The following is a 26,074-nucleotide window of genomic DNA, read 5'->3' as shown; positions in this document are numbered from 1 at the left end:
TGGGAGATGTAGTTCTTGCCTCCCGCCGCCCCGGGGCACGCTGGGAGTCGTAGTCCGCCCGCCCCCTCCCCGGGGCACGCTGGGAGCTGTAGTCCGCGGCGCTGAGGTGGAGCGGGCGGCTGGGCAGCTGCCGCGGCGGCGAGTCCTCTGGTGCGGCCGGGGTTCCGCCGGGCGGCCGGATCGGCTGTCGGGGTTGCCGCTTGCCTATCTCCGGGAGAGGGGCCGGGTCACGGCGGCGGAGCGATGCGGGGCGGCGGGCCGCTGGGGCGGGCCGGGCTGGCGTTGCTCCTCATGGCCGCCGCGCCTTGGGCGGGGGCGAGGCCCCGGCCCGCCGCCCCCGGGGACCAGCCCCGGCCCAGCGTGGTGCTGGTGGCCTGCGACTCCTTGGTGAGTGTCTGGGGCAGGGCGGCAGCCCGGGGCCGCGGGGCCGGGCCGCCGCAGGGGTGAGGGAAGGCGGGCGAGCGGCGGGGGCTGCCTCGGCGGTCCCTGGCCGGGATCCCCGAGGATGTGGCGGCGAGGACTTTCCCTGGCTTTGCCCTGGCTACAGCCACAGGCCTGCGAAAATAGGGCTGGTTTTTATTCTCCACCACCTCCACGGGATGGAGGGCTTGCTTGGGACGGGGAGGGCAGGCCTCCCGCCTCGCTGAGGTACTAGGTACCGCTCGTATTCTAAACCGAGCTCGGCTTTCTTCCCAGGAGGGTGCTACGGGTTTTCATCAGGTGCGTTGCAGTTGTCAGAAACTTTATGGGTAGGTGGTTCCCGCAGTCAGCTGTGGTACGCACAGCTTGGCACGGCAGAAGGGGCCACAGGGCAGGGCAGCAATTAATGGAACAGACCTGGGGTCTAAAATGAATGCTTTTCTCTTGGCTTGAAGAGCAAAAAGGAAGGTCACTGAACTCTGTTATTCTTGCCATTGTAAATCCTAAGAACATTAGGTCCCCATGACAGATGGGATGGAGAATTTCTCTAATCACAGGTGAAATGACTGAGTTAAGCTGTTGGGCATCATGTATTGACTTACTCGGACTTTTATTAGGTGTAACAAATATTACAATAAGCTTGTCAGATGAGTAGCAACAGCTAAATGGATGAAGGAAGCAGTAAGTATGTTTTTATAAATTTCTAGTGGCTTTATTGAAGTGATTTATTGATAACATTTGTTTTAACCCCCAGACAGGTAGATAAGATTTTTTTTTTTCCATTCATAAATACTAAGTTTATTTCCTTGCTTACAGCTAAAGACAGCACATTTTTCACCCTTTTCTCACCATGCTTCTATCTGCCCACCCAGCATACTGGAAATGCTTTTATGAAGGTTTTATTCTGAGAAAGGGGAAAGCCTTGGTTTCTCTCCCTCATCTGAGCTCTCCTTCCTGTTAAAGATATTCTCCATGGTATTACTTCCAAGGACTTTCACAACTCAGCACTTCTCATTCACTGTTGAGAAATCAACACAAGGCTCCCAGTCATCTTCAGAATTCCATCCTTGACAGCACAGGTAAGAGCACTTGACTTCTTGCCTGCTGCCTGTCATTCTTGGGATGAATTCTTCCTAAATATTTGGTAAAGAGATATTATCCTTCTTCAAACCCTTTCTTAAAGTACATTTGCTGTGATTTCAAAGATAAAGCAATAGCTTCTTATTTACTTCCCTTCCTCTGACTCTATTCTTTGTTTATTTTATTTTGAGAATATCATCTGTCTTAACATTTCAAATCAATGAGTGTTTTTTGTAGATGAGACTTTTTCTCCAAATTTTCAGCTTTTACTAAAAATATTATTTACCAATAAAATACCAAATTTATAGTATTTTAGGTTCTGGGAGTTTGTCAATGGCCAGTTTGTCTCCAGATGCTAGCAGAAGCTGTGGACAAATCTTAGTAAAGCTGCCGTATGCCGTCCTGTAAACAGGAAGATTCTCAGGACTATCTTAAAGGGATTAGTGGGGTAACCCTTACAAAAAGGAAAGACAAAACCCCAGATGTTTGTGATGTTCTTACAAAAACAATTGAGAACAAGATGCTGTTTCTCAAAAGTATCGTATTTGCATAGTGCACAGGAAGAAGAATACATTAAAAGAATCATCGTGTTGCATAAGTTTTTTATGAGGTGGATTTGACGGCAGAAATAGATGAACCATTTTGGTTACATTGCTAGTAGAGAACAGGAAGAGTTGGGTACTGTCAAACTAACAGTTTTTCTGGAAAAAAAAGCTTCAGTCCTGCAGCCTGTTGAAAGGTATGGGCTTTCATCTGAAAGTATGCCTGCCTTTGTTGTGGGTGATGCTGTCTATGAAAGACTCGCACCTGTTTTGTCAAGTGTGACAAAAATCTTCTTCTCGGTGATGCTGGACTGTGTCTGGCATCCAGAGCAGTGACCTCTTGCTTGAACAGCCAGCTTTCTGCTGTTGCGACACATTAACTGCTGCGCTTCTCACAGGGCTTGCTTGCAATGCAGGCCAAGTTCCTGGATCAAATGTGCTTGCTTGTGTTACTCAGAATAATTGTATTGCCGCAGGTACACCAAAACCCTCAAGTCCTACACAGTTCTTGGAGAGCGGATTTCCAGAAATAGCTGTAGAGCTTTCACCTTCTCAGCCTGTTAAAGCAGCTTCTTTCACTGAATAGACACGTCACCTGTCTGTCCAGTATCAAAAGAATGAACTCTTGTCTCCAGCTGTTCAAACAAACAATATCTTGGTTGGAGAAACTTGTGAATATGTTGTTGACAGGGTGACACATCAGTCATGTACTTTCTAAAGAGCACTTTCAGCCCAAAGTTCCTTTCAAGTTCAAATTGCAGATTACAGCTTTATTTCCTGTTTGTTCTACTGAATGCTTGTTCTAGTCATTTGTAGTAGAGTACAAAATTAGGGGATCAGTCTTTTATCATATTCTGACCTCCAGTGGCCAGGTTTACTGTGTAGTTGTCCACTGCAGTGTGGTGCTGGGACGCCACAGTTAGCTGTACTGGTGCCAAATGAAGTGATTCTTTCTACAGTGCCATGTTATCCAATAGCATTTTCTGCCACAAAACAAATGGAGGTAATTGTCTTCTTCTGCATGCCGTCCCTGGCTTAAACTCTAAAGAGTGAAGAAAATGACGTTCGTCTCTGTGGACTTAGTATATGAACAATGGCTGGGTGGCTTAGTGAGGTAATGAAGTGCTCATGTTTAAAATACTTTAAACAATGACAGAATAATTGTAATCTTAAAATATTTCAGTAATTTGAAAGAATTATTTCCTGCTGTGGAGCAAAATTATGCTCTGCTTAACTCTGTTTTCTGGGTTCTTTCTGAAACCCTGCAAAATCTGACTATGTGTACTATTCTTTGTAAATTCTCACTTGGATGATTAGTGCCTACCCCTGGGGAATCATGTAATGGAAGCAGTAGTAACACAGACTGTAAATTCTTCAGGTTTGCTCTCACTTATTTTTGATGTTGGATTTTTTTGTCCTCTCACAAATTACTCCAGAAAATTCAACTATTAAAACTAAAGTGAAAATTTGGAAACATATCTGCTAATGTGCAGAAACAGCATAGTAGGAAATTGATAGGGGGTCTTACATTGCCTGATCTGTATTCTTGAAAAGCTGAAGACAGAAGGAAGCTATTGTTCTTTCCATGTAAGCTCGTCTAATGTTTCATACAGGAGAATATTATGTTAAATACAGTGTTTGTTTCAAACAGTTATTTTTGAAACAAATGCAGTCTTTCAAGAAAAATGGATTTTCTTAATTAAAAACTCTAGAGGCTAGCAGTTCTCAGAACTGATGCATACATCTACCTGTTTTGTTCTAAACTAATAGCGTTATCTGTTATCCCTGGGAGTTTTCACTGTGACTCAGATGTCTGATAAGTGTTTGTACCCGTTTCAAATGTACTATTAATTAAAGGTGAAATTTTACAGAAGGTAAGGCCTTGGTCCTGCATCCCTTGAGACTGTACATGTTGTTCACATTTTGAAGTAGATGATCAGAGGTCTCCATCTGAAGCAGTCGCGGAGTTTTTATTAGTTGAATAAAACTCCAGTGATTCACCATTGGTCATATCTGCTGATTTTTGGTTATGATTCAGCAGGAGCAAAGTGGTCATTCATTGAATATTTTCTGCTGAAGAGGTAGTATCTCACTAAATAATTGTTTTCAAGATTTCCCACATAACAAAAAAATTACAGTAAAAGCTACAGTGCCATTTCGTACTTAATGTCATGTAATGATGACTGTTAGCTTCAGCAGATACCCAGAACCCACTCTGCCAAATGAGGCTTGCTCAGTGTGTGGCGTGGAAAGCATTTCTTGTAGGCTGCTGATGCTGGTAGGCTGCATGAGGACACAAAGTTACTGCAGGGATGCAAGCAATCGCATACCAGCTGTTTTGCTGTGGTTTCTCTTGTGGTTTCTCATGTAGGAACTATTCTCACTTAATAAAAATAATATAAAGTAACTTGGTAGGATGGTCTGTTGCCCGTATATGGATTAGCGGTAAGAATTTGCACACTGGCATTTATTGTGCAGAGGCTGATGTGGTAATTTGTACGTTGTCTTTGGAACAAAAGAGCCAGTAGCTGGTGAATTTGTAACTGGACTTCAGTGCACTCTTCTGGCCTTCTTGTCTGCCTGCTTACATGCTCTTGCAAACTAATGCTGTGCAAAACACAGCTTCTAAGCTACCCATCCTTTAAGGTGTTTCTGCTTCTGTCACAAGTCTAGAGGAGGGCTACTTAGAGGTAGGCATCTGAGTAATGTCTCTGATTGGGAGATCTGTTAAAACTGTGCAGATTCAATGTCAACAGTCTTCATCAAAGAGCTGACCAGTAAGGCTGGGGCTGAGTTGAGACATCTTACTGAACCAAGGAAAGACATAAAAGTGACAGGAAAAGACAGTGACCTGAAACAGGGCAGTCTACATGAAACCTGGTTTCACATCATCATAATTTTGTACAGTAAAAGTACCGATGCAAAATTTGGGGTCTTTTTTAAATTACTGGTTAAAAACTCTAGCTAAAGAAATAGATAAAATGAAGGATCAATAAAGTATCAGAAGGGAACCATTGGAGATGGCATTTCAGTGGGAGAATAGCCTTCCTTCAGCTTTCTGATCACTTTTCCAGTCCATAGTTTAAAATAAGTTTCACAGAAATGTGGTGTGGATGAACTGTTAAAAGGAGGAAAAGGATGAGAGATCAGTTCTGGTTTCACAGAAATGTGTACCAGTGCACACGTCTACACCGGGATTCAGACTGACTCCTTTTTATCATTCACCATACCTACCCCTGTTGAATGCCTCATGGTGGGACCCTACTCCTGCAAAATTTGGAGATTAGAATATGTACAGGGGTAGAAAAGAAGTAATTTTACTGTGAAGAAGTCCAGTTATCTTTTACATTACACTTTTTCATAAGTAATCCATTTTATATTGATCCAATTAAAGCTTCTCAACACTTTATTTTCCATGCCTGAATAGAATTGGCAACATTTGAGTAATACAAGTTCAAAGTAACAAATCTGTGAATTAATGCAGCCAATAGTTTGGGTTAATGCTGTTTATATACTGGTTTTCTCTGTTTGATTGCAGGATGGACGCTTGACATTTTATCCAGGAAATCAGACTGTGGATTTGCCTTTCATAAATTTTATGAAAAGATACGGCACTGTCTTTCTCAATGCCTATACCAATTCTCCAATTTGTTGTCCTTCGCGTGCAGGTAGGACCAAGTAAAACATCAGATAAATACTTGCACATGTCAATTTAAATATGTGGTAATGATGGGAAATTTAAAAGGATTTAATTGGGGGGGATTTGTTTTGTTTTTCAATAAGACCCATTTTTTTAGTTTGTATCTGAATTTATACAGTATTCTCATGTTTGATCTGTTTCTCTTTTCTGTTGCTTGTGCTTCTTCTGTAAATTTTTTTTGTTCTCCTTTTTCCAGCTGTGTATGAGCTCCCAAATCCTTTTGCAAACTCCACTGAAGCTTCAGTATTTTTTAAAAATCTTCAGGATTTGTAGGGAAATTGTCAGTTTGTCTGCTGCAGTGCTGAAGCTGCATTCAGAACTACTCTCCCTTCCCAATACAAAATTAATAAATCTCTTTACTGTTCTCAGGAAAAAATATTAAATAATAACAGCTGAATAAATCAGTGTCTGTTAGCATTGCCTTCTGATGACATTTATTCCAAACACTCTGTTAAATACATAATGTATCCTTAAATAGCTTTAATTGAATACTACAGTATTTTTCTTTACTTGCTGCAATCATTGTCCTGTGTTCAATTTCACACATGCAGAATTTGCTGGGAAGTTAGAACGAAGCTATAGTCTTGAATCAAAGGTTGCATCTTAAAACATTTCTAGCCTTTTCGATTGTTGCAAAGACCCTCCAGACGTGATGTAAATGAAATTTCATCTATAGCTGAAAGGGAGATGCCCCTTTCTTTCAAGCATACGTTGGAAGAAGCAACCTGAACTGACTGCAGCAGACACAGGCCGTCAAATTTAGTGTTAGTGTTTAGTATTCCATATATCGATAACGTAGTCCCCTTTTCTGTTTCTCAAGGTCACGTTTTAAGTGAGATTACATGGACATGCCATCAGTCTTGTTTTCTTGATTTTTGAGTCTTTCAGCCAGTCTTTGTTGCCGAGATTGATAACCTTGTGTTAGGTTATTTAATTTTAAGAATTTTTGTGAAAAGAGCAGATAGTGCTCCTGGTGAGGAAGAGGCTGCATGATGAATTCAACAATTCATCAACTCTGTTTAGCGTGTTAGGTGGTCCATCAACATCATCATGACCACTGGTCAGTCATCACAAGTGCAGCTCTGAACCAGTGGGACACCTCTTGTTTAGCCAGTAGCTTGGAGACCTGCAAGGAACTGAGGGTACATCTATTGTGGAGGTGTCAGGGATGATAATAGAAGAGATGGTGGGAAGGAGGAGTTTGGGGTGGGGAAAGTGGGAGTATTGCCATGGTATGGGGTTGGGGTTGACACACTGTGCTTACAGGGTATTTCCATTGCTTATAGAACAGCTTAGTTTCGTTTTAGGACTCCCTTTGACTTTAAATTCACATTGGGAAGACTGAACAATTCTCGACAAGCTGCAAAGAAACAGAGTAATTAGCTAATAAAAACTTTCCTTATAGTTCCTTTGCAAGTCTTTCCTTGGTTTCATTTCTTCTTGGCCTCTTCTTTAATAATATCGCTTCGTTTCTACAGCTGGTAGTGAAGTAGATTACCTAAAAAGGATAAAACTGAGGGCATATAGTATTTATAAAAATGATGTACTCTAATTCCCTCCACAAACATACTTCACTTTAAATTCACATTAAAATATAACTGAAGTAAGGGGAGATAATACTCTGGAACACATGTAAATACATGACTGCTTCATCAGCATCTGTATTACCATGGCATTTTCCTTCTGCAATCAGAAAGAACATTTCCTGATCTGCAGAAAACCTTGATTTAATGATTGCACAGCACCTGGAAAGATGGGACCTTCTCCTGCGATTTGGGGGATTATTTTAATACATGTTGTTATGATGTGTTATAAATGTATTGATGATGAAAATAAGATTTGGAAGAGTAATACCTTGTATTCCCTGCTCTGTTGGATCACAATGTGGATTTTTTTTTACCTCTAAAATAATGAGAAGATTGATCCCTTCTCAAGTATATTCAACTTTAGACAGGAAGTACCATTTACTTGTCAAAAACTCTCTCTCTCTCTCTCTCTTTTTTTTTTTTTTTTTTTCCGCAGCTATGTGGAGTGGTCTTTTCACTCATTTAACAGAGTCTTGGAATAACTTCAAAGGTCTAGATCCAGATTATGTAACGTGGATGGATCTCATGCAGAAGCATGGCTACCACACACAAAAGTATGGGAAATTGGACTATACTTCCGGACATCATTCAGTAAGGTAATCAGATTTTCCTGCTATGAAATGGATGGGAGTGAATTAATCATGTAATGGTCTGGCAAATGGTTTCTGTCTCTGACTGAAATGGTAGTAGCTTTAATTTGAAAGAAATTTTGTTAGGAACCTGGCAGGGTTCTGTCCTGCAACTTTCTGCAGAAGCAAGCGTATCCCACGCATATGCACTTTTGGCTTTTACCTGTAGCTGGAATATCAAGACTGATTTTGCCCAACATGAATGAAGATTATTTTTCATCATTGGTATTGCTCCCTAAGTGAAATTCATCATTGGTATTGCTCCCTAAGTGAAATTCATAAACCATTTTTGCCTTGCCTTGAGACTTCCGGGCTTCATTATACTAGCAGTGTAGGAAAGGCAGAACAAAGAAACATATTTGATAATCCTTGAATATTAAATCTACCATCACAAAACGTGAGGTGTTTGGGTTTTTTTGAAGGCCATATGTTTTCACGGACTTTTGCTGTTATGGTGGGTTAACCCCAGTGGGATGCCAGGGTCCCACCAAAGCTGCTCTATCATTCCCCCCCTCAGCTGGACAGGGGAGAGAAAATACAACAAAAGGCTCGTGGGTCAAGATAAGGACAGGGAGAGATCACTCACCCATTACCCTCAGAGGCAGAACAGACTCAACTTGGGGAAAATTAGTTTAATTTATTACCGATCAAATCAGAGTAGGGTAATGAGAAATAAACCCAAATCTTAAAACACCTTCCCCCCACCCCTCTCTTCCTGGGTTCAACTCCACCCCCGATTTCCTCCACCTCCTCCCCCTCAGCAGCGCAGGGGGGACAGGGAATGGGGGTTGGGGTCAGTTCATCATGCCTTGTCTCTGCCGCTCCTTCCTCCTCAGGGGGAGGACTCCTCACTCTTCCCCTGCTCTGGCGTGGGGTCCTCCCCGGGCTGCAGGTGGAGATCTGCTCCACTGTGGACCTCCCTGGGCTGCAGGGGGACAGCCTGCCTCACCATGGTCTTGCCCACAGGCTGCAGGGGAATCTCTGCTCCGGTGCCTGGAGCATCTCCTCCCCCTCATTCTGCGCTGACCTGGGGGTCTGAAGGGCTGTTTCTCTTATATATTCTCACTCAGCTGTTTCTCTTATATATTCTCACTCCTCTCTCTGGCTGAAGTTGCTGTTGCACAGCTTTTTCCCCCCCCTTCTTAAATCTGTTATCCCAGAGGCACTACCACTGTCACTGGTGGGCTTGGCCTTGGCCAGCAGTGGGTCCGTCTTGGAGCCGGCGGGCGTTGGCTCCACTGGACATGGGGGAAGCTTCTAGCAGCTTCTCAAGGAAGCGACCCGTCGCCCCCATGTTACCAAAACCTTGCCACACAAACCCAATACAGCTGTACTTCCTATGCTGTAAAGCTTTCTTATAAAAAAAATGTGACTAGAATTACAGCAATTTATAAAAAATACTTAAACATTTAGAGACGAATTGCATTATGTTCAAAAAATAATAAGCATAATGCATGTGGACAGTTGGAACAAAATACAGTGTCTTCCTTCTGTGTAGTTTTTATGAAGATGCACTGATTAATAATGATGTCTGTTGTTGAAATAAAGAGTAGCTTTTTATTTGATATTAAACAGGTTAGAGTCACTTAAAATGTCCTCACTTCCCTCACTAAAATGAGCAATCAAGTTGAAAGGTCACATTAGTAGTTAATATTATGTGACACATACACACTGCTTTTTATCTACAGAATACTTTATAAATAGTATCCACTTCAGAATCTGGCCAAAGCAATAATTTCCTCTCCAGTTTAAGACTGTCAAAAAAGAAAAGAAAGCTTTTTTCCATTCTTTCATGTACCAGTTCTACATTGGAAGTAAAAGATTATTCAAATACAGACATACAGCAAAAACTTCATGTTTACTTAACTTTACCCGACAGTGTACATATTTGTGTACTACTGATGCTTCTCTCTTGTCTCTCTCTCCAGCTCTTCTCAGTAACTTAGCTTCTAACTATGAACAGATTGGTGTTCAACCTCTGGTCTTATGCTTTGAATTTTTTTTTTCTGAAGGCTGCATTATTCTGCCTTATTCTTAAAACTTTTTTTTTTCCCAGTAAGAGACAATTACTTGTACAACATACTAAAAAGTTATCTGCTGTAGTATTATTCTGATTCTTTGTGCTTGCTTATATAAATGTTGGGAAAATTTCCTCTCTGGCAAGAAACAACTGAACACTAAGATGAATGCTTACAGATGTTTGTATTATTGTAGTGTAGACATGGTTTGTTGTGACTGCCTCAGACATTCACACTTTTCAAAAGAGCATAGTGTTAACAGCATACTGTAAAGTGCCAGTAACAGACCATTCTTTAAGAAGAGATTTTGTTTTATGTAATGAAGCAAGACAGAAATGATTCTGTGTGTGCATCATTCTTAAGCATTTTTAGAATAGATTTTCAGTAAATTAAAATTACTCTGAGAAATAAAAATTACTTGCAGTATTATACAGACCCTTATACTTTTCTTCCGAATCACTTCTGTGCAGAGAAAATTCGGCATTGTCTAAATAGTATATAATATGCACTCACCCTACTCTTCACTGAGATAGAAGAAATGTTTTATAACATTGAAACTGTTTATCTCTAATCTGAAGTCACTCCAGGTTTAAAGAAGGGCAGTTCTAAGTAATTCCAGAAGTTCCTGGCTGTTCCTATGTTAACTGGAACACGAAGGTGGCACTGAAAAAAAGGTTCGTTGCGTATAAATGTCTGGATTACAGAAGCCTTGCTTTCATTTGCCTGAGCTGAAGACCGTAGGTGAATTCTGGCTTCTGTACAAAGGCCTTCTCATGGGGAGTGCAAAGCTGAACAAACAGGTGGTCCTTAGTTCTCAAATAAATGTTATTGTGTAGGAATTAATGCAAAGAAAACCTTAAAGTGAGACTATGTAGAAGAGGAACATAATTTTTATGTTGCTTAACTTTCTAAGTTGGTAAACTCTGCCAACTCACAATTTCATACCCACAACCATACTCACTAAGATTCATGTTCAAGTAGTCTGAACAGGTTTGCTGGCATGTGATAGGGCAAGGGATGTTATCTGATGAGGTCTTCCCTATTTTTCTGTTCACTGGCAATGATGAAATGGCATTTTGCATAGGTGTTTTACAATCTTTAGGAGTGAAAAGCTGCTATAGTGTGATACTTTGCCTTGAAATCTTGCTTACTTCAGTCTTCAGAAACATTAGGAAAATACCCTTTTTGTTTCCTTATTGTGGCTATCTTACTGTATTCTGTTCTTCTGTTGGACTAACAGGAAGAGGAATGGCACACAGAGTGCACAAGGACCTGGTTGCCATCCTGCTATCAGGGTGCTGCTGACAAGTCATCTGTACGGTGATCTAAACACAGACAGCCCCTTCTTCGGTACTGACCTGTTCTGCTGATGTCATTCATGTTACTTGCTGTCAATGCACGCCATTACTTTAACCTTCCTTTCATACTTATTTTGTCTGGTACTGTCACATTTGAATGGTTCTATCGATACCATTCTAAATATTGTTACAAGTCTCCACAGGTGAGAAATAAATTAAGACAATTCAGGGTTTTGCAAAACTGTAGCAGCACCAGTATCAGTAGAGTTACAGTCATGTACTCTAATTTTCTCATTCTGCCATGTATAGATTCATCTACTTTAGTGACAGGGTTCGAGTCTCACAAACAGAAATTATGTTGTAGCCATATAATCACATCATGTTTGCATAGCTCTTGGTCCCATGAGGCTGAATTCTTAGGCACTTCAAAGATAACAGAAAAATACTGTGAAGTCTATGGTGTTGCAGTCTTTAATTGTCTTTTGTTCTAGGCTTTTATCCTACATTTCCAACTGCTGCAAATTTTTGATACATTTGTTCTAACTCTCCCTTCACTGGGAGTTTGAGATCTGTACTTAACAGGTTCAAGCCCTTACTGTTATTTGAGTAAGTGTGGGTAGGGGTTGAGAATAAATGAAAATAAACACACGGTTAGTCAGCCTTTCCATGCCTACACAAGAGGAATTTGAAAATGGCAGTTTACACAGTTTTTAATTAAAAAAAATGAAAACTTCAAATACAATTCTTCAGTCAAAGAAGAAAGCACATCTCGTTCCTGGCATGGCTTCTGTGTAGACATTTAAAAACCCTAAGTAGCCAATTAAGTAATCTATAGTGTAGAAGAGTTACAACAAAGGTTCCTGTTCATTGTGGAAATAATGAAAATGTCCTGCTGTTTTAATTTCTTGTAAAAGAGGAGACTAGCGAAGTGATATAGAAAAGTTCAGCTCACGCAAGATTTAGCAGGCAATAATATCTCTTTAGAAACTTTTCTTAAGCACGTATGTTGTTTCTTTAAACAACAAAACCACCTCTGTTCCCTGATCCCATATTTACCTAATAAAAAAAGAATTGTTAACTTTTCTGCTGCAACATTTAAGATGTGTGACACAAATTGATTCTGCTTTGTCCTAACCTATTGCAAATAGTGCATTGCTAACACAAATCATCTCTGGAACTGTGGAAGTTTATGTATCTTAAAATACAAATACATAGTGAAATCTACTAAGTATCTATCTGAATGTGACTTACTCATAATTATTCATAGCTGTGAATTAATGGTATTTGAGAAGGGGACTTCTAGGAGGTGCATACAAAGAAATACATATTAGCAGAGAGAAAGAGCTGGATCTTCAGCCTCTGGACTATTGAATACATGAAGCCTCTGCTTCCTGTCAAAAAGACTGCCATATGTCCTTTTGAATGTTGGTGGCCATCTTCACTTAAAATTTAAAATAGATGTAGCTACTGACGGTCATGTAATTACTTTCACTTGGGCTAATAATGATGGTAGTTCATTAAGCTTTATCTTCTATGTTGCATTGTTGTATTCCCATCCTTCATTTATCAGGTTTTTTTCCATTCTATGTTTGTTACAATTGCTGGAGTACTATCTGCTGGCAAAGGAGATAGGGTCCCCTTTCATTCGCATTGAAAGTGTTGAAAATTGGAATTAATTTCTGAAGCTTTTAAACATCTGTCAAGTCCTTGCTCTTTCCTTTTAAATTCCAGATTTGAATCTAGTATTGCCCCCTTTTTCAACTTTCTACCTGGCTTTCTGAATATTATTTCAGCGTATCTGTTTCTCCTCTTCTGCCTGAGAATTAGTTTTCCTCCTGGATGTGTCAAAACATCTCCATTGTTGCTCCAGAATGTGGAAAGGGTCTGAAGTGGGATTTGGGGTTTTTTTTGTTTGAGTTTTGGGGGGTTGGTTTTTGGTTTTTTTAACTTGATCGTGACCTCAATCTGATTGGATAGTCAGACTGGCCTATGGCCTACATAATAATTTTTTCTGTATAAGTCAGTATTATGACATTAGATGCAATTTGACACCCCCCACACACACACCCCCACACACCCCTTTACCATCATTTCATTCTAATGTTTATGAAACATGCCACCTTTATTTCTTCTAAGTAATTTGTTTCAGCCTGTTTACCTTGAAAGTGTGAGTCTAAACAAGAATTTGAAACAATAAACAAAATTGTTGTTACAGATAATTCTGAATAGTTTTTCTGGAGGTTAAAAGTGCAATGGTGAAATTCCTATGGGGACAAAACTGGTTAGATGCTCTTTAAACAATAATAATGCTGTGTTTTGATGAAAGTACGTGATCAAACCTTGAGCAGTTTCATATTTTCTTTTATAATTTCTTTGGTTATATTGAAATTGCCATGAACAAAATGAAGATTAGTCAAGGTCTTAAATGGGCTGTTTCCTCCCAACCCTTGCTTATGGCAGTTGTGGTATCATTCACTCTGCAAAGAAACTGCAGGTCAGATTTCTCAGTGTTTTAGAGAGGCAACAATTGTTATGATATTAGAAAATCTGTTCCAAAAATATTTTATCATTAAAGTGTTGCCTTTTTCTTCCCCTTCTTGCTTTCTCTATACCCTTCTCCTCTGTTATTCCCTTTCCTTGATAGCATTTATCAACTATATTAAAAGCAATTGTACAAGATAAAGCACTCTTACAGATTTTTGTCCCAAGTGATAGTGTTTTAAAATGTTGTAACAGTACAATCCAAAACCAGAACATTGCTTCTAAAGGCAGCCTCTCCAGGCAACTTACTTCCCATGGGCCTTTTTCAAATAACAAAAATCTAAGGCCCTCTTTACCACATAAATAGTATGTGAATCCATGCCAGAATGGGGAGCAGGGTCAATAAGATGGACATGCTATTTCTAAATACTATTTTGTAGATGTGAGAAGGACCCTTCTGATATGAAGTTATAATAAACAAGAAAGAAGATTCAGAAGCAGAAAAAAGTGGTTAAACCTTTGAGTATAAAATAGATGCACAATAGCTATTGATTAATTGAGTAACAGTTTTCCTTTATGTAGAAATTACAAATAGATTGCAGCTACAAGTATAGCGGAAGTTCTTCAGGAATTCTTTTGACTTGGAGGAAAAGTTAAGAAAACATTTTCCACTGAGTATGTATCTTGTGTATATATTTTCAGTAACCGTGTGGAAGCTTGGACTAGGGATGTTGACTTCCTGCTCCGGCAAGAAGGGAGACCCATGGTAAATCTTACTGGTGATAGGAAGCATGTCAGAGTGATGGAAGCAGATTGGCGGAATACTGATAAAGCAGTAAATTGGATAAAGGAAGAAGCCATTAACCTTACTCAACCGTTTGTTCTTTACTTGGGACTAAATTTACCACACCCATATCCATCACCTTATGCGGGAGAAAATTTTGGATCCTCTACATTTTTAACATCTCCCTATTGGCTTGAAAAGGTATGTGAGATAAAGTTTAAATATAAATTTATTTATAACTTTACTTATTATGAACAGTATTTTATTCCTCATGTGATTTTTCAAGTCAGACCCAGTTTTGATATTTCAGTACACAGTAAGAAGGTACCTGGATGAGATGTTAGATTTCTGATTGAAGGCTAAGCAAATAGAAGTGAAGAATTTCTCTCTGTTGTAGGAAAGTGTTTGCTAGCAGTAGTCACTAAATCAATAAAGAAATTAGGAGTTCAGTAGCTAGAAACACATTAAACAGAGAATGACATTGTTGCTCTACTTGGCTGTAATTTTTTTTCAGTAACGGTCTGAAGTTCATTGTTTATAACATTCTGTATTGTGCTTGTTACAAATGATGCTATATGTAGTCATTCTGTCCGAGCTTTATAGTGAGAGGTTGACTTTTTCTACAATGTGAACCTAGAACATGAAGTAGTAAGACACAGGAGAAGTCTCTCTTTTCTGTTAACTTCTCTCCATGCTGCTGTAGCTTTTCAATGTCTTTAGAGTGCAGAAGAGTCCCATTATGTCCATATGTGTAAAGCTAACAGACAGCACTCCGTTCCAAAGAAGTAAATATTTTTTCTCTGTCTTGTGTGGTCTCCAGGTGCCATTATCTGTCATAAAAATATAAATGGGATACAACAGCTTTCACTGCATAAAGGCATTAAGATTCTCTGCAGCTGAAGAACTGAGAATTAGGTTTGAAAAGGCTTTATGCTTACTTCAAAAAACCCCATATGCAATTTCTATAACTCATTTGGCCTTTTCTACTGGGGAACTGCAAAATCTCTTTATCTAGGTGCAACAAAAATACAAAGACTTAGAAAAAAGGATATACAAATGAAGGTTGAGAGATGCGAATTACTTTGTAATAGTGAGGGTTGTGGGGTTTTTTCTTCTAGGAATGGTGAGAAGTTCCTGGGGAGAGGAAGAGCATGGGGAAAAAACCTTCATTTGCAAAAAGCAAGATCTAGCTTGGATATTAAGGAAAACTTTGTAGGTGCTAATTGCTAGGTTAGACATGTCTTGGGAAGTCGGGGTACCATTTTCCAAGTCACAGACAGAGTTATAACATCTCTGACAAATTTTTGTCATCCTTAGTCCAGTCAGAGTACTTAAACTCTATAGTTTGCTGAGGTCCTTTCCGCCACTACATAGACACACTCAGTTATGTGAACCACATAGTACCATTTATGGGCCATTGACTGATTCTTCTGGAATGTATCTGTTTTGGCCATGGAAGAAACAGTCTTTGAAAATGACAGAGATCAATCTCATGAAGAAGTTTTGAGGGCGTAGATGAAGAACTTGAATTAAATTATATGTTTACTGGGGTCTAATACAGAACGGAGTATCAACACGGTATGTTTGTGAAACCCTGTGTTGCTAGGGAGATGGTCCCCTGTATTTTGCACAAGCTGGCACTTTTTCAGGGCATGTGGCTTCTTTCCTAGTTATGATTTACGACAGACAAAGGGATTATGATTTTGTGAATCCTTAAAAACTAGGTTGTACTCCTGTAGAAAAGGGTTCAGTCTTCTGACAAATAGTGGATGGAGAGGAACACTTTTTGCTCCCATTATATCTTAAGCAACTACTAAATGCCATTTGAGGAGTCTGAAATGTGACTGTATGTAGCCAAAGACCTTCAGCAACAGGATGACTGAAGCAGTTGTCTGCTATTATTTTATCTTCCAAGATTTCTTCTTGCAGCCTAATTTCTACAGCGCCTAAGGAAACTCAGGTTTTGGTATGCCTGTTTGACTATTACAAAGCCAGGTTTTATCCCTATGGGCACTTGAACTCTTGCCGTCTTACCAACTGTTTAGATGAGTTAATACATCTGCTAGATAACTCAAGAGAGAATATTGACTGGAACCTTGTGGGTATTGGAACACATGGCCATAGCAGCAGTGGTGGTCGAAGATACACCATGTGCTCGAGAGACAGGCAGCACACTAGTAGCTCCCCAGATAGCTCTTTGTTATCTATGCCGCCCCTCGGGGCAAAACCAAATTGGGTTCAGCAGGGTGACACTTAAATTGCTACACCAATAAACAGGGATGTAATGCTTCTAGGGACAACTTTGGTCTGATTGCTTTTGTGCTGCATGGAGCTGCTTGGACCATAAGTGTCTCAGGTTATCAGGAACCAGTGCTGCCTGTGTTTGGGGCCACCCCAGGAGGGGAGCTGTGGCTGCAGCCCTGGGAAGGTGCTGCACAGGCACTGGCGTTGCTGTGCCATTATCTAGGCCTCAGCTCAGTTAGAGAAGATTTTCAGAGGTAAACGAGAGCAACAGGTGTGGTTTTATTATTTAATCAACTTAAGTTTTCCATACTGAGATTACATCTTCTCTGCTTTGTGGTAATTTGTGCTTTAAGCCAACAATGGAGAAGTAATTAACTCTGTTAAATGCAGCACTTAAGGGAAGCTTACAAGAATGACTGCCTAGGCTAAATGTGTATGTCAAATGTTGAGGTTCTGAAGCTGGTCCTGCAGCACACAGTATCTCTAAGGATGCCAGTTTGAATATACAAACCTAGCATTATTTGTAATTGATTGGCTCCTACTTTTTAGTTTCAAGCTGATCTTACACTTCTTTATAACAAAATGGAGCGAAACCTGTGGAAACAAATAGAAAAGTATTAGAAAGTTGGACTAATGTAGTGAATTCTTTGTATCAAGATGTCAAGGCTTGTCATCCACTGTCCTGGAGACCTTCCCAGTCTAAGTGAATTTCCATGTTGTTCTGTAGGCTCACATAACTATGATCTTTTTGATACATATGGTTTATAGTTACCCTATAGTTAATGAGACACTATGCCAATACTTCTGTACTTGCTCTAGAATACAGTTCTAGAAGATTGTTCTGTGGTATCTCTCTTAAAAGACATCAGCTGGTAAAGCATATATTTCTGGCTTCTAGCTTTAGTTTCTAGCTGATTTTTATAGCTCTCTTAAAATGACTTGGTACCTGTGAAAGCAGAGGGGAAGCATGAGGAAGGTAGCAGCAGCATGTAACAGATAAGCAGCTGCTGTTTCCTGGACCACAAATGGAGAACTGTGAATTTGTGCTAAAACGTTTTAAATTAAATATGTTTTTTAAAAAATGGCTTAATTCAGTTGCTAAAGTAACATTAATTTCCTCTTACTTTTAGGTAACTTACGAAGCTATTAAAATTCCCAAGTGGTCTTCTCTTTCAGAGATGCATCCAATAGACTATTACTCATCTTACACGAAGAATTGCACAGGAGAGTTTACAAAGCAAGAAGTGAGAAATATTAGAGCATTTTATTATGCTATGTGTGCAGAGACAGATGCCATGCTGGGTAGGTAATGTTTCATTATACAGTGGGTTTTCTTGTTCTGATACTTTTAAGAAAATGCTGATGGGGCTGGTCCTCTGGAAGAAAAACCAAAACCACAATTCAGATCTGGGAGTAAGTCACATGGATGTTGTAAATAACTGGATAGCTTTTAAGGCTATTGCAAGGTGAATTCAGAGCACTCTGAAAAGTAATCACAACTACCAGTCAAAAGACTGTGCAAAAGCCCAGTAACTGCAGCAAAGCGTTGCTTGACCCATGTACAAGACAAAATAAATATTCTTTGAGTAAGTGCTAACTGAAATAATGGAAACATCTGTGAAGGGGACAGACCAGCAAAGCAGAGCTGGAAGGAGAGAGAAACTTTAGGGCATAAGCAGTTTCCTTGGAGATTGATTTCAAATGCATAGACTGCGTGTTAGCTGTTATACATAGACTAAACAATAAGGTTACCTTTGAAGTCTTCCTCAGCAGCATATTACTGAAAGTTAAGAAGAAAAAAAAGAAATAACTAGGCATTCAGAATTCTTCCTAGTTTGCAGTAAGGTCTACATACATAAAAATTAAAATGCAAATTGGTCTTCATTTACAGTATTTTATTTCTTAATTTGAAAAGTGACCATAAAAGAACAAGAATTTCCTTGCATTCTAGTATGAAATTCAGGAATAAATAAGCTAATCTTTTTAGCAATGTTAGAATGATAAAGTAATTTAAAAGTCACAGAATTACTCTTCCACACTTTGTGAACAAAAAGAGATCAATGGGAGCCTGACAGTTTTAGGGAGTGAAGGTATTGCAAAGTAACTGCACTGGGGTTTGATTTGTTAACATATTTTAAGTTTTTAACTAGTCTGTTTAAGCAAGAATCATCTTTCTGTTTTAACATTAAAGATGTGTAAGTGCTTTGCTTAATTACCAAATTCATTGATTTTGGCCCTGTCTTCACTGCACAAATGTCAGTGCAAGAGGCTTCTGTGGGGATGTAGGCAAAGGAAGGAGAAATTTCCACTGATTATGTGTAAGGTGGGTACTGTCAAGAGTCCTTCACCCTAAATCTAATGTCAGGACTTCTGCTGACCTGTTTTACTGCTGTTGAAATAACTATTACTAGTTATACTAGAAATTAAACAAAAGTGACAATAGCAAAAATGCAGCTTGTCCTGTGGTGCATCCTTGCCTTTTGAAATTTTTATGGTTGTTGTTCAGTGCCTTCCACACTTCATTGGGAGGCAGACCCCTGCAACTCACTGACGACTGTATGTTATTCTGGGCTGAAAGCTATGGCCTCTGCCTTCTGTGGCAGAGGAATTTCCAACCCTCCGACTACAGTTCCTCAGGGTTTGCATGCTGCTTTGCAGGTACAGAAGTTGGAAGGAATATTGTGAACATAGCCTTTTCAGTATCTTTTTCTTGTTGCAGGTGAGATTATTTCAGCTCTGAGAGATACTGGGCTTCTTAAAAAAACGATTGTTATATTCACTGCAGATCATGGAGAACTTGCTATGGAACACCGGCAGTTCTATAAAATGAGCATGTATGAAGGAAGTTCCCATGTTCCTCTTTTAGTTTTGGGGCCAGGCATAAAAGAACAGCAGCAAATACCAAATGTGGTGTCTCTTGTGGATATATATCCTACTATGCTTGGTGAGTTCAGTAATTTCAAATGAAATTTTTTTTTCCCAGTTACTATTATTATGCATTTGTATTATGTCTCCACTTTGTGAGGCAATGTATTAACATAACAGGAGACAACAATTTATCTATGGAACATACACACGGGCTTAATACAAAATGCAAAAAATGGATGTAAAAATTAAATAAAGGAGCTGTTGATGTTCCTTACTACTGTTTCTGTCATCAACACAATTAGAGCGAATGATTATATGTAGGAGTATTTGTTATTAAAAAAAAAAAGGTGATAAAAACCAATCAGATGTGTTTTAGATATGAGTAATCCTTGCTAGCCTTCATACCTAACAGTTTGCTATAGAAATTATAGTGTAAATGCATCCAGAGATGAGATAAAACCTGAAAGCATAGCAGGTTCATTAGCTTAGCAAAGGAATGTCCTTTATGAAGGGTCACATTGAAAAAATGTGATAAAGACTTTGTATAGGAAATATACAATTGATCTGGGGAAGCATAATAAGATACGATAAAGGATGTCCATTCCTACCTTCTTGGATATGCAAATATTCATTATGGGGCAGATAATCAAATAAAAAGGACTGACATCAAATCACTTACGCACAGATGGAAATTACTTTTAAGAGCGAATTTTTGAGTAGTTACCTCTAATAAATCATGCAAGAGATGAATCTCACTGGAACTAAACCTTAGGTGGCACCACTGTTCAAGGCTTCATCTGGGATCTTTTAGGCTACCGATCAGAAAAATGTCCTTTTCAAGGTAGTCTGTAAAGCTTGCTCTTCAATAAGTGTCATGTGTATGCTGCAGTTGCCTGAAAGAACGTGGAGCAGTAGATAAAGCTGTACTTCTAGCAGTAAATGCCAGTGAAAAATCCTTTCCTGTATTAAGCTGATTTTCTAAAAATGGAACAGAAGGTATTTATTTGCCTGTTACTTCGCAAAACTTTTGAACCAGTTATCCAGTTGAAAATAGGATATAATCTGAGTAGCTTTCTCTTCCAAATTCTGATATCAAATCTTTTATATATATAAAGTAATCTGTATTAGGTATGGTTCTTATATAAGTTGTGGTATCATATGTAAAGAGTTAAAAATCTCTTTTTTTTTTTCTTCTTTGTGCCTTTTCCCCAAATAACATAATTGGTCAGGTGGTTTAACATACTTCCTTCTTGTTCTTTTCCTCCTTTTTTTTCTTCCCAGAACTTTGAGTTTGTAAGTCCTTTCCTTCTGTTCTGGCAGTTCCCCTTCCCAGTAATCTGAATGTCAAAAAAGGCACATACATCAAGATGAATGTGAAAGCATGAAGAATCATCTCTGTCATCTACTATCTCTTCAGGCTGCATGCTGCTGCTGACTAGTGAGGAAAGAGATTTCAACTCCTTTTTCGTGATAAATGTAATCCCTTTGCTTTGCATTGTCTCAAGGCAATAATCTCTCTTTAAGACACCATCCAAATGCTTTGCTCAGTACTTCCTCCTTTACTGACTTTGAGATTAGGTGCACCCTATAGCGAGTGTGGTACAGATGTTTTGATTCCAGAAGAATCTGTGTGATAACGGATAACTCAGCCAGGAGTGCAACAGCTCTTCCATTTTTTTAACAGGATGTAGCATAACCTTTCCTCCCGACAGCACTGGCTTTGTTGGTCTGTATGGAAGTATCTTTGGATCTCTGTTGGAAAAGCAGGAGCTACTGAAGGTGCCAGCCTGGAGCATTCTTTGCATGTGGAGAGTGCAGTTACTGCAATTAATAGCATTACTGGTTTAGAATGACAGAAGAGGAAGGCCTATATCCCTTTTTCTTTTGTTCAAATGTAGTATGTATTTGTTCAAGTTTTTAGCCCACACACTGAAAGCTACTGGGTTTACATGTTACAGGTCTTACTAGTGCTTAGTCAAATGCTGGCCTTTTTATTTACTAGAGGAAGAACTACAGATTAATGACAGGTGTATATGCTGTAGAACCGGAGGAGAAAAAGCAAGATACATGCCGATGAAGGAAAAAGTCACCTATGGGCAATCTGCATGCACTGAGTATCACCACTTGGTGTAGAACACAAGATAAAATACTACCACGGTGCTCTGTGAAATGCAAAGTGTTGAATTTTGAATGGCTATATGCTACGTTCAGTAGGGTGATTAAAAATAGCTGTACTGTCATACCCTGGGTTTAGGACAAGCTGAAGTTTAGGTGACATCCTTGGGATTCTCAACTATGTTTTTCAGAATGTCTCTGAGAGATCTTTGCAGCTGCTTAATATTGACCTGATCTTTGGGAGCTAGAGACACTTGTGATGTAAGTTGATACTGAGGAGCTTATTCAAGTTACAGCATCTTCTAGGGGCCATCTAGTAGCCTATAGAGTTATCCAGTGTTTTCTATATGTGCGCTGTATTGATACCACCTCTGATACCATCTTTATCTCCAGAGGAGCAAGTGGCCCTGTTCCTCCGTTTCCCCACCAGTTATAGGTGATAACCATAATGGTGACCTTTTGTAAAGTGTTTTGTTATCCAGTGATAAAGAATTCTAGGTAGGAGCTTAGCACCATTATGATCAAAGAAACGAATGGTTAGACCATGTTGGATATGGAGCTTTTAGGGTCCTTTCATGCTATGACAATCTCTTCCTCTTGCCTGAGGTGGTCAGAGCAGAAGGGAAGGGTTATAAAACCATGATTAAAAAAACCAAAAGCACACCCCACCCGTCACTGGAGGCTGTCGCGATTGGTTTTAACATCTGTTAAAGATTGACTTAGACATAGCTGGCACTGCTTCTGATCAAGATGATGGGCAGCTGACCTTGGAAAGTTCCTTAAGGATTTTTTTTTATTATTATTTGCATATTTTGGGGTTCCTGTGTTCTAGATGGAGAATAATTAGGAATGCAAGTTTTATTATTGTAATAGCATTTATGTTCAGATAACCTGTAGCATTACATTAGGCTTTTTTTAGCCTACTGATGCTAACAGTAACTGCAGTAGCATTTTGACTTTGTATATCTTTGCCTAGATATAGCAAGAATTCCTGTCCCGCAGAACCTCAGTGGATATTCTCTTATACCGCTGCTACGTGGAAGGGCTGAAAACGAATTGTCACCCAGAGGGCCTCGGCCCTCATGGGTGTTGAGTGAGTTCCACGGATGCAATGTGAATGCTTCCACGTACATGCTTCGAACTGACAAATGGAAATATATCACATACTCAGATGGCCATTCAGTACTTCCACAACTGTTTGGTGTGTTACAACTTTTATGTCTTAACTGACTAGTTAATTTAATTAAATGCAAATTGGCTCTTAACTGACTTTTTCTTTGTTCCAGACCTTTCTGACGATCCAGATGAGCTAACAAACGTTGCAGTAAAATTCCCAGTAATTGTACATTCCTTGGACAAAATACTCCGCTCTATAGTAAACTACCCAAAGGTTTCTTCTTCTGTTCAGGAGTATAACAAAAGACAGTTTATCAGGTGGAAACAAAGTTTGGGTCAGAATTACTCAAATGTTATTGCCAACCTTAGGTGGCATCAAGACTGGTTAAAGGAACCCAAAAAATACGAGAATGCAATTAACAAGTGGCTTAGTCAAAGTAAGTAAATAAAAACAACCTAGATTTAATATGACTGAGGATATGAAAACATTCTGCATTTCAATATTATGCTGTATTTCAAGTGTTAGAATTATTGTCTTATATAAGCTATTGAAAGCAAAGATGCCCGAACAATTACTGCTTTGTGTTAGAAAGCCGGAAGCATTTTATATAGCTAGCCAGCACAACAAATCTACATTTTTACATGTTATAATTCTGTAACACCTAAGCATACATAGGAAGGTTAGTACATAAGTACTAATTGCACGTACAGAATATTTAGCTGGTTGCAAAAATGCAGAGTATTAAGCATTAGAATTCAACGGGAATTTCCATTTCTAAGGACAGACTAAAGCAAGGATTATAAAATTTACTGTAGTAGAATACCAATTACAGTGGAATGTGCTGGAGCCAACTTTCTATCAAGACGGGTTTTAAGTCTGCAACGAATACACATTCATCCACCTTAGAGAAGCTATAGAGTTTAAAATACAATCTGAAAAGTTAACAACTAGTATTGGTCTGAACATAGATGCAGTTTATTCACGTACTTACTATGTCAGCATTCCTGTTTTATGCATGATTGACTCTCCATCTTTTCAAGAGCTGCCTTCTAATCTCTTGCTTTTGGATCTGGTACTTACTACTCCTTGCTGTTTAAAATTTCATAATGTGCATAGGCTACTAATTGAACAGCTGTGGAACTGAAGAGGAATCTAGTCTCTGGTCACTGTCAGAAATTAAAAAATAACAAAACAAACCCCTCTGACCAAACCTGGGGGCAGAGAAGTTCTCTGGAAAGTGATGGTGTGATTTGTACGGCAGAAGATGAAAACTGCTTGAATAAATCTCCATTACGCAGTTAGATTCTGCAGGTAAATGTTTTAATGCGCATCAACGAGTGGAGAACTGGAACATGAAAGGAACAGAGGAGATACAATTGAAGTTTGCAGGGAAAATTAACATAAAAATACTATTTCACTTTTTTCCAGGGTTGTTATTAAAAAACAATGCAATTTTGGAAGAAGGTAAGTTTTAGCTAGTTAACTCCTCTGCCTAAGGAAAAACATAATTGTAGCAGCACTTACGTTTGCATATTCTTGAGCACAGTTGTTGCTGCTATAGTAACAATTCAGGGTGACATTATACTTCATACCTAAATGCTTTCTGGAATCTGTAATGGAATACTCAGCAGTAGCAGTAAGCTAGTAAAAATAAACATGAAAAATACATGTATTTTCTGATGGCTAAGCCCTCCACACGCATCTTGTAAAGGACTTACCACACTAGAATTAGGTACATACTTATGAATGTTTTAGCTATTTTACATTTTTGTGTTCATAGAACATTAAGGCTAACCTTGTGCTACTTACTGCTGTGGTAGCATTTTTTCTTTTTTTTTTTTTTTTTTTGTAGGCAAGGAACAAATTAATAATTAAAAAAAACTTCAAGCACGTGTCATTATAATTCTTGCTAAAATGAGTTCAGATAGTGATGAAACTATTTAAACAAAAAACACAGCTGTGTAATGTAAACGAGGTGTGTAAGTAAAGAGAATAAATACATCTGTACGAACGCTTGTTCAGGAGTGAAAAGAATAAATAAATTGATCACTTCCCAGAGGTCTGGACAGAACGTAGTACATTGTACAGAATATAGTAAAATAAAATTACGGTGAACTGGATGTGTTTTATGTGTGTGCTTTTTTTAATGACTGAACGTTTAAAGAAATTATTAGGGAAGATTGTATTTTGTCAGTTCTGTGGACAGTGCTTCCTTTAAAGACACAAGCTTTTAAGATGTAGTTCTTTGTAAGTGTTAGGCTTACTAAAGTGCAGTTTGTGATACTCTGTGAAATGGAAAGACAAATTGGAAAAACAAACTTCTTACTGTCATTCCTTGCATCAACTTCTTGTATCACAGGCTGTCCAAAGAAGCCCAGTGCACGGGGGTAGGTCTCCAGATAATGCAGGAAACCCCAGGAATGTGCCTGCTGGCAAAGCAGAGTTACAATGTCAGGAGGTAGGGATGCTCCCTTGCAAGGCGATTCTGTGGCGTGTTGAGCCAAGCAGTAGCAGATGGTCATCAGATCCTAAGTAAGTCAGTATGTCTAGTCTAATACTTCTTTTTGTATGTGGTCTTTCTAAAATGCCTATTTAAAAAGAAAACACTGGCTTGTTTGTTAAAAGCAGAACTTTGACTTTTGCAAGTCCCTTATTTGTGCGTGAACCTTTGTTCTGAAGTTAGAAAAAGAGAAGGCAAAAGCCGCCTAATGCCTTCCTGCCGCTGTTTGCAATAAACAATCTACCTGTGTTGGTAGAGAACTGAGCTAATTTAAGTCCAAAACAGATACATTTAACAATGGGGTCATACTCAGTTGCCTTATCTTAGTTATGCTAATGCATCTGCATTATTGTAACACAAACCAAATGAGGTTTGCAACATGCAAGGTTGTCCGGCTAACAAAGAAAAAAATCTGGTTTTCAAACATGTGAAACAAGTTACGCAGTATTAACACTGAAGAGACACTGGGGAGTGAAAGGGAGAAGGCGGCAGGCTGGAATGCCGGCAGGTGCAAAGGTATTTATTAGATGTAGCCAGGTCAATGTGGCCTTTTGAGATTTACCTGAGACTACCAAGGGCATTGGCCCTCATCAGCTTCTGAACCTTCCTTCTTATCTTCAAGTGCTTACAAAGGCAGGAGAGGTACCACTGTCCTGATGAACCAAAATGGGAATTATTTTTGTAAATACGAG

General features: G+C 39.1%; 1 protein-coding gene across 3 annotated transcripts; it reads left to right on the top strand.

The window, feature by feature from the left end:
• Positions 1-87: 87 nt before the first annotated feature.
• Positions 88-25,002, top strand: ARSK (arylsulfatase family member K). 3 transcript variants are annotated; one of them, XM_052777796.1, is made up of 9 exons: positions 253-387; positions 1,293-1,499; positions 5,581-5,710; positions 7,765-7,924; positions 14,457-14,739; positions 17,913-18,084; positions 19,502-19,726; positions 22,742-22,966; positions 23,052-25,002. In XM_052777796.1, exons 3-9 carry the CDS (start codon positions 5,641-5,643, stop codon positions 23,324-23,326), a joined length of 1,410 nt encoding a protein of 469 aa, XP_052633756.1. In that variant the 5' UTR covers positions 253-387; positions 1,293-1,499; positions 5,581-5,640; the 3' UTR covers positions 23,327-25,002. The 3 variants fall into 3 exon arrangements, with proteins under 3 accessions (XP_052633755.1, XP_052633756.1, XP_052633758.1); XM_052777795.1 differs by lacking the exon at positions 1,293-1,499 and having other exon boundaries at positions 88-387; XM_052777798.1 differs by lacking the exon at positions 253-387 and having other exon boundaries at positions 1,258-1,499.
• The last annotated feature ends 1,072 nt before the right edge of the window (positions 25,003-26,074 follow it).

The sequence above is a fragment of the Harpia harpyja genome, chromosome Z (genome assembly GCF_026419915.1).
Source record: "Harpia harpyja isolate bHarHar1 chromosome Z, bHarHar1 primary haplotype, whole genome shotgun sequence".
In the NCBI taxonomy this organism is placed as follows: Eukaryota; Metazoa; Chordata; class Aves; order Accipitriformes; family Accipitridae; genus Harpia; species Harpia harpyja.
Note: the sequence above shows the minus strand (reverse complement) of the source record. Positions and strands in the feature narration are given on the sequence as shown.

Excerpts from the sequence above, each read along its gene's own strand:
- ARSK (XM_052777795.1), top strand. The coding sequence starts at position 244 with ATGCGGGGCGGCGGGCCGCTGGGGCGGGCCGGGCTGGCGTTGCTCCTC. Across the intron at positions 5,711-7,764 it reads TTGTTGTCCTTCGCGTGCAG|CTATGTGGAGTGGTCTTTTC; the intron begins GTAGGACCAAGT and ends TTTTTTCCGCAG. Across the intron at positions 18,085-19,501 it reads AGAGACAGATGCCATGCTGG|GTGAGATTATTTCAGCTCTG; the intron begins GTAGGTAATGTT and ends TTCTTGTTGCAG.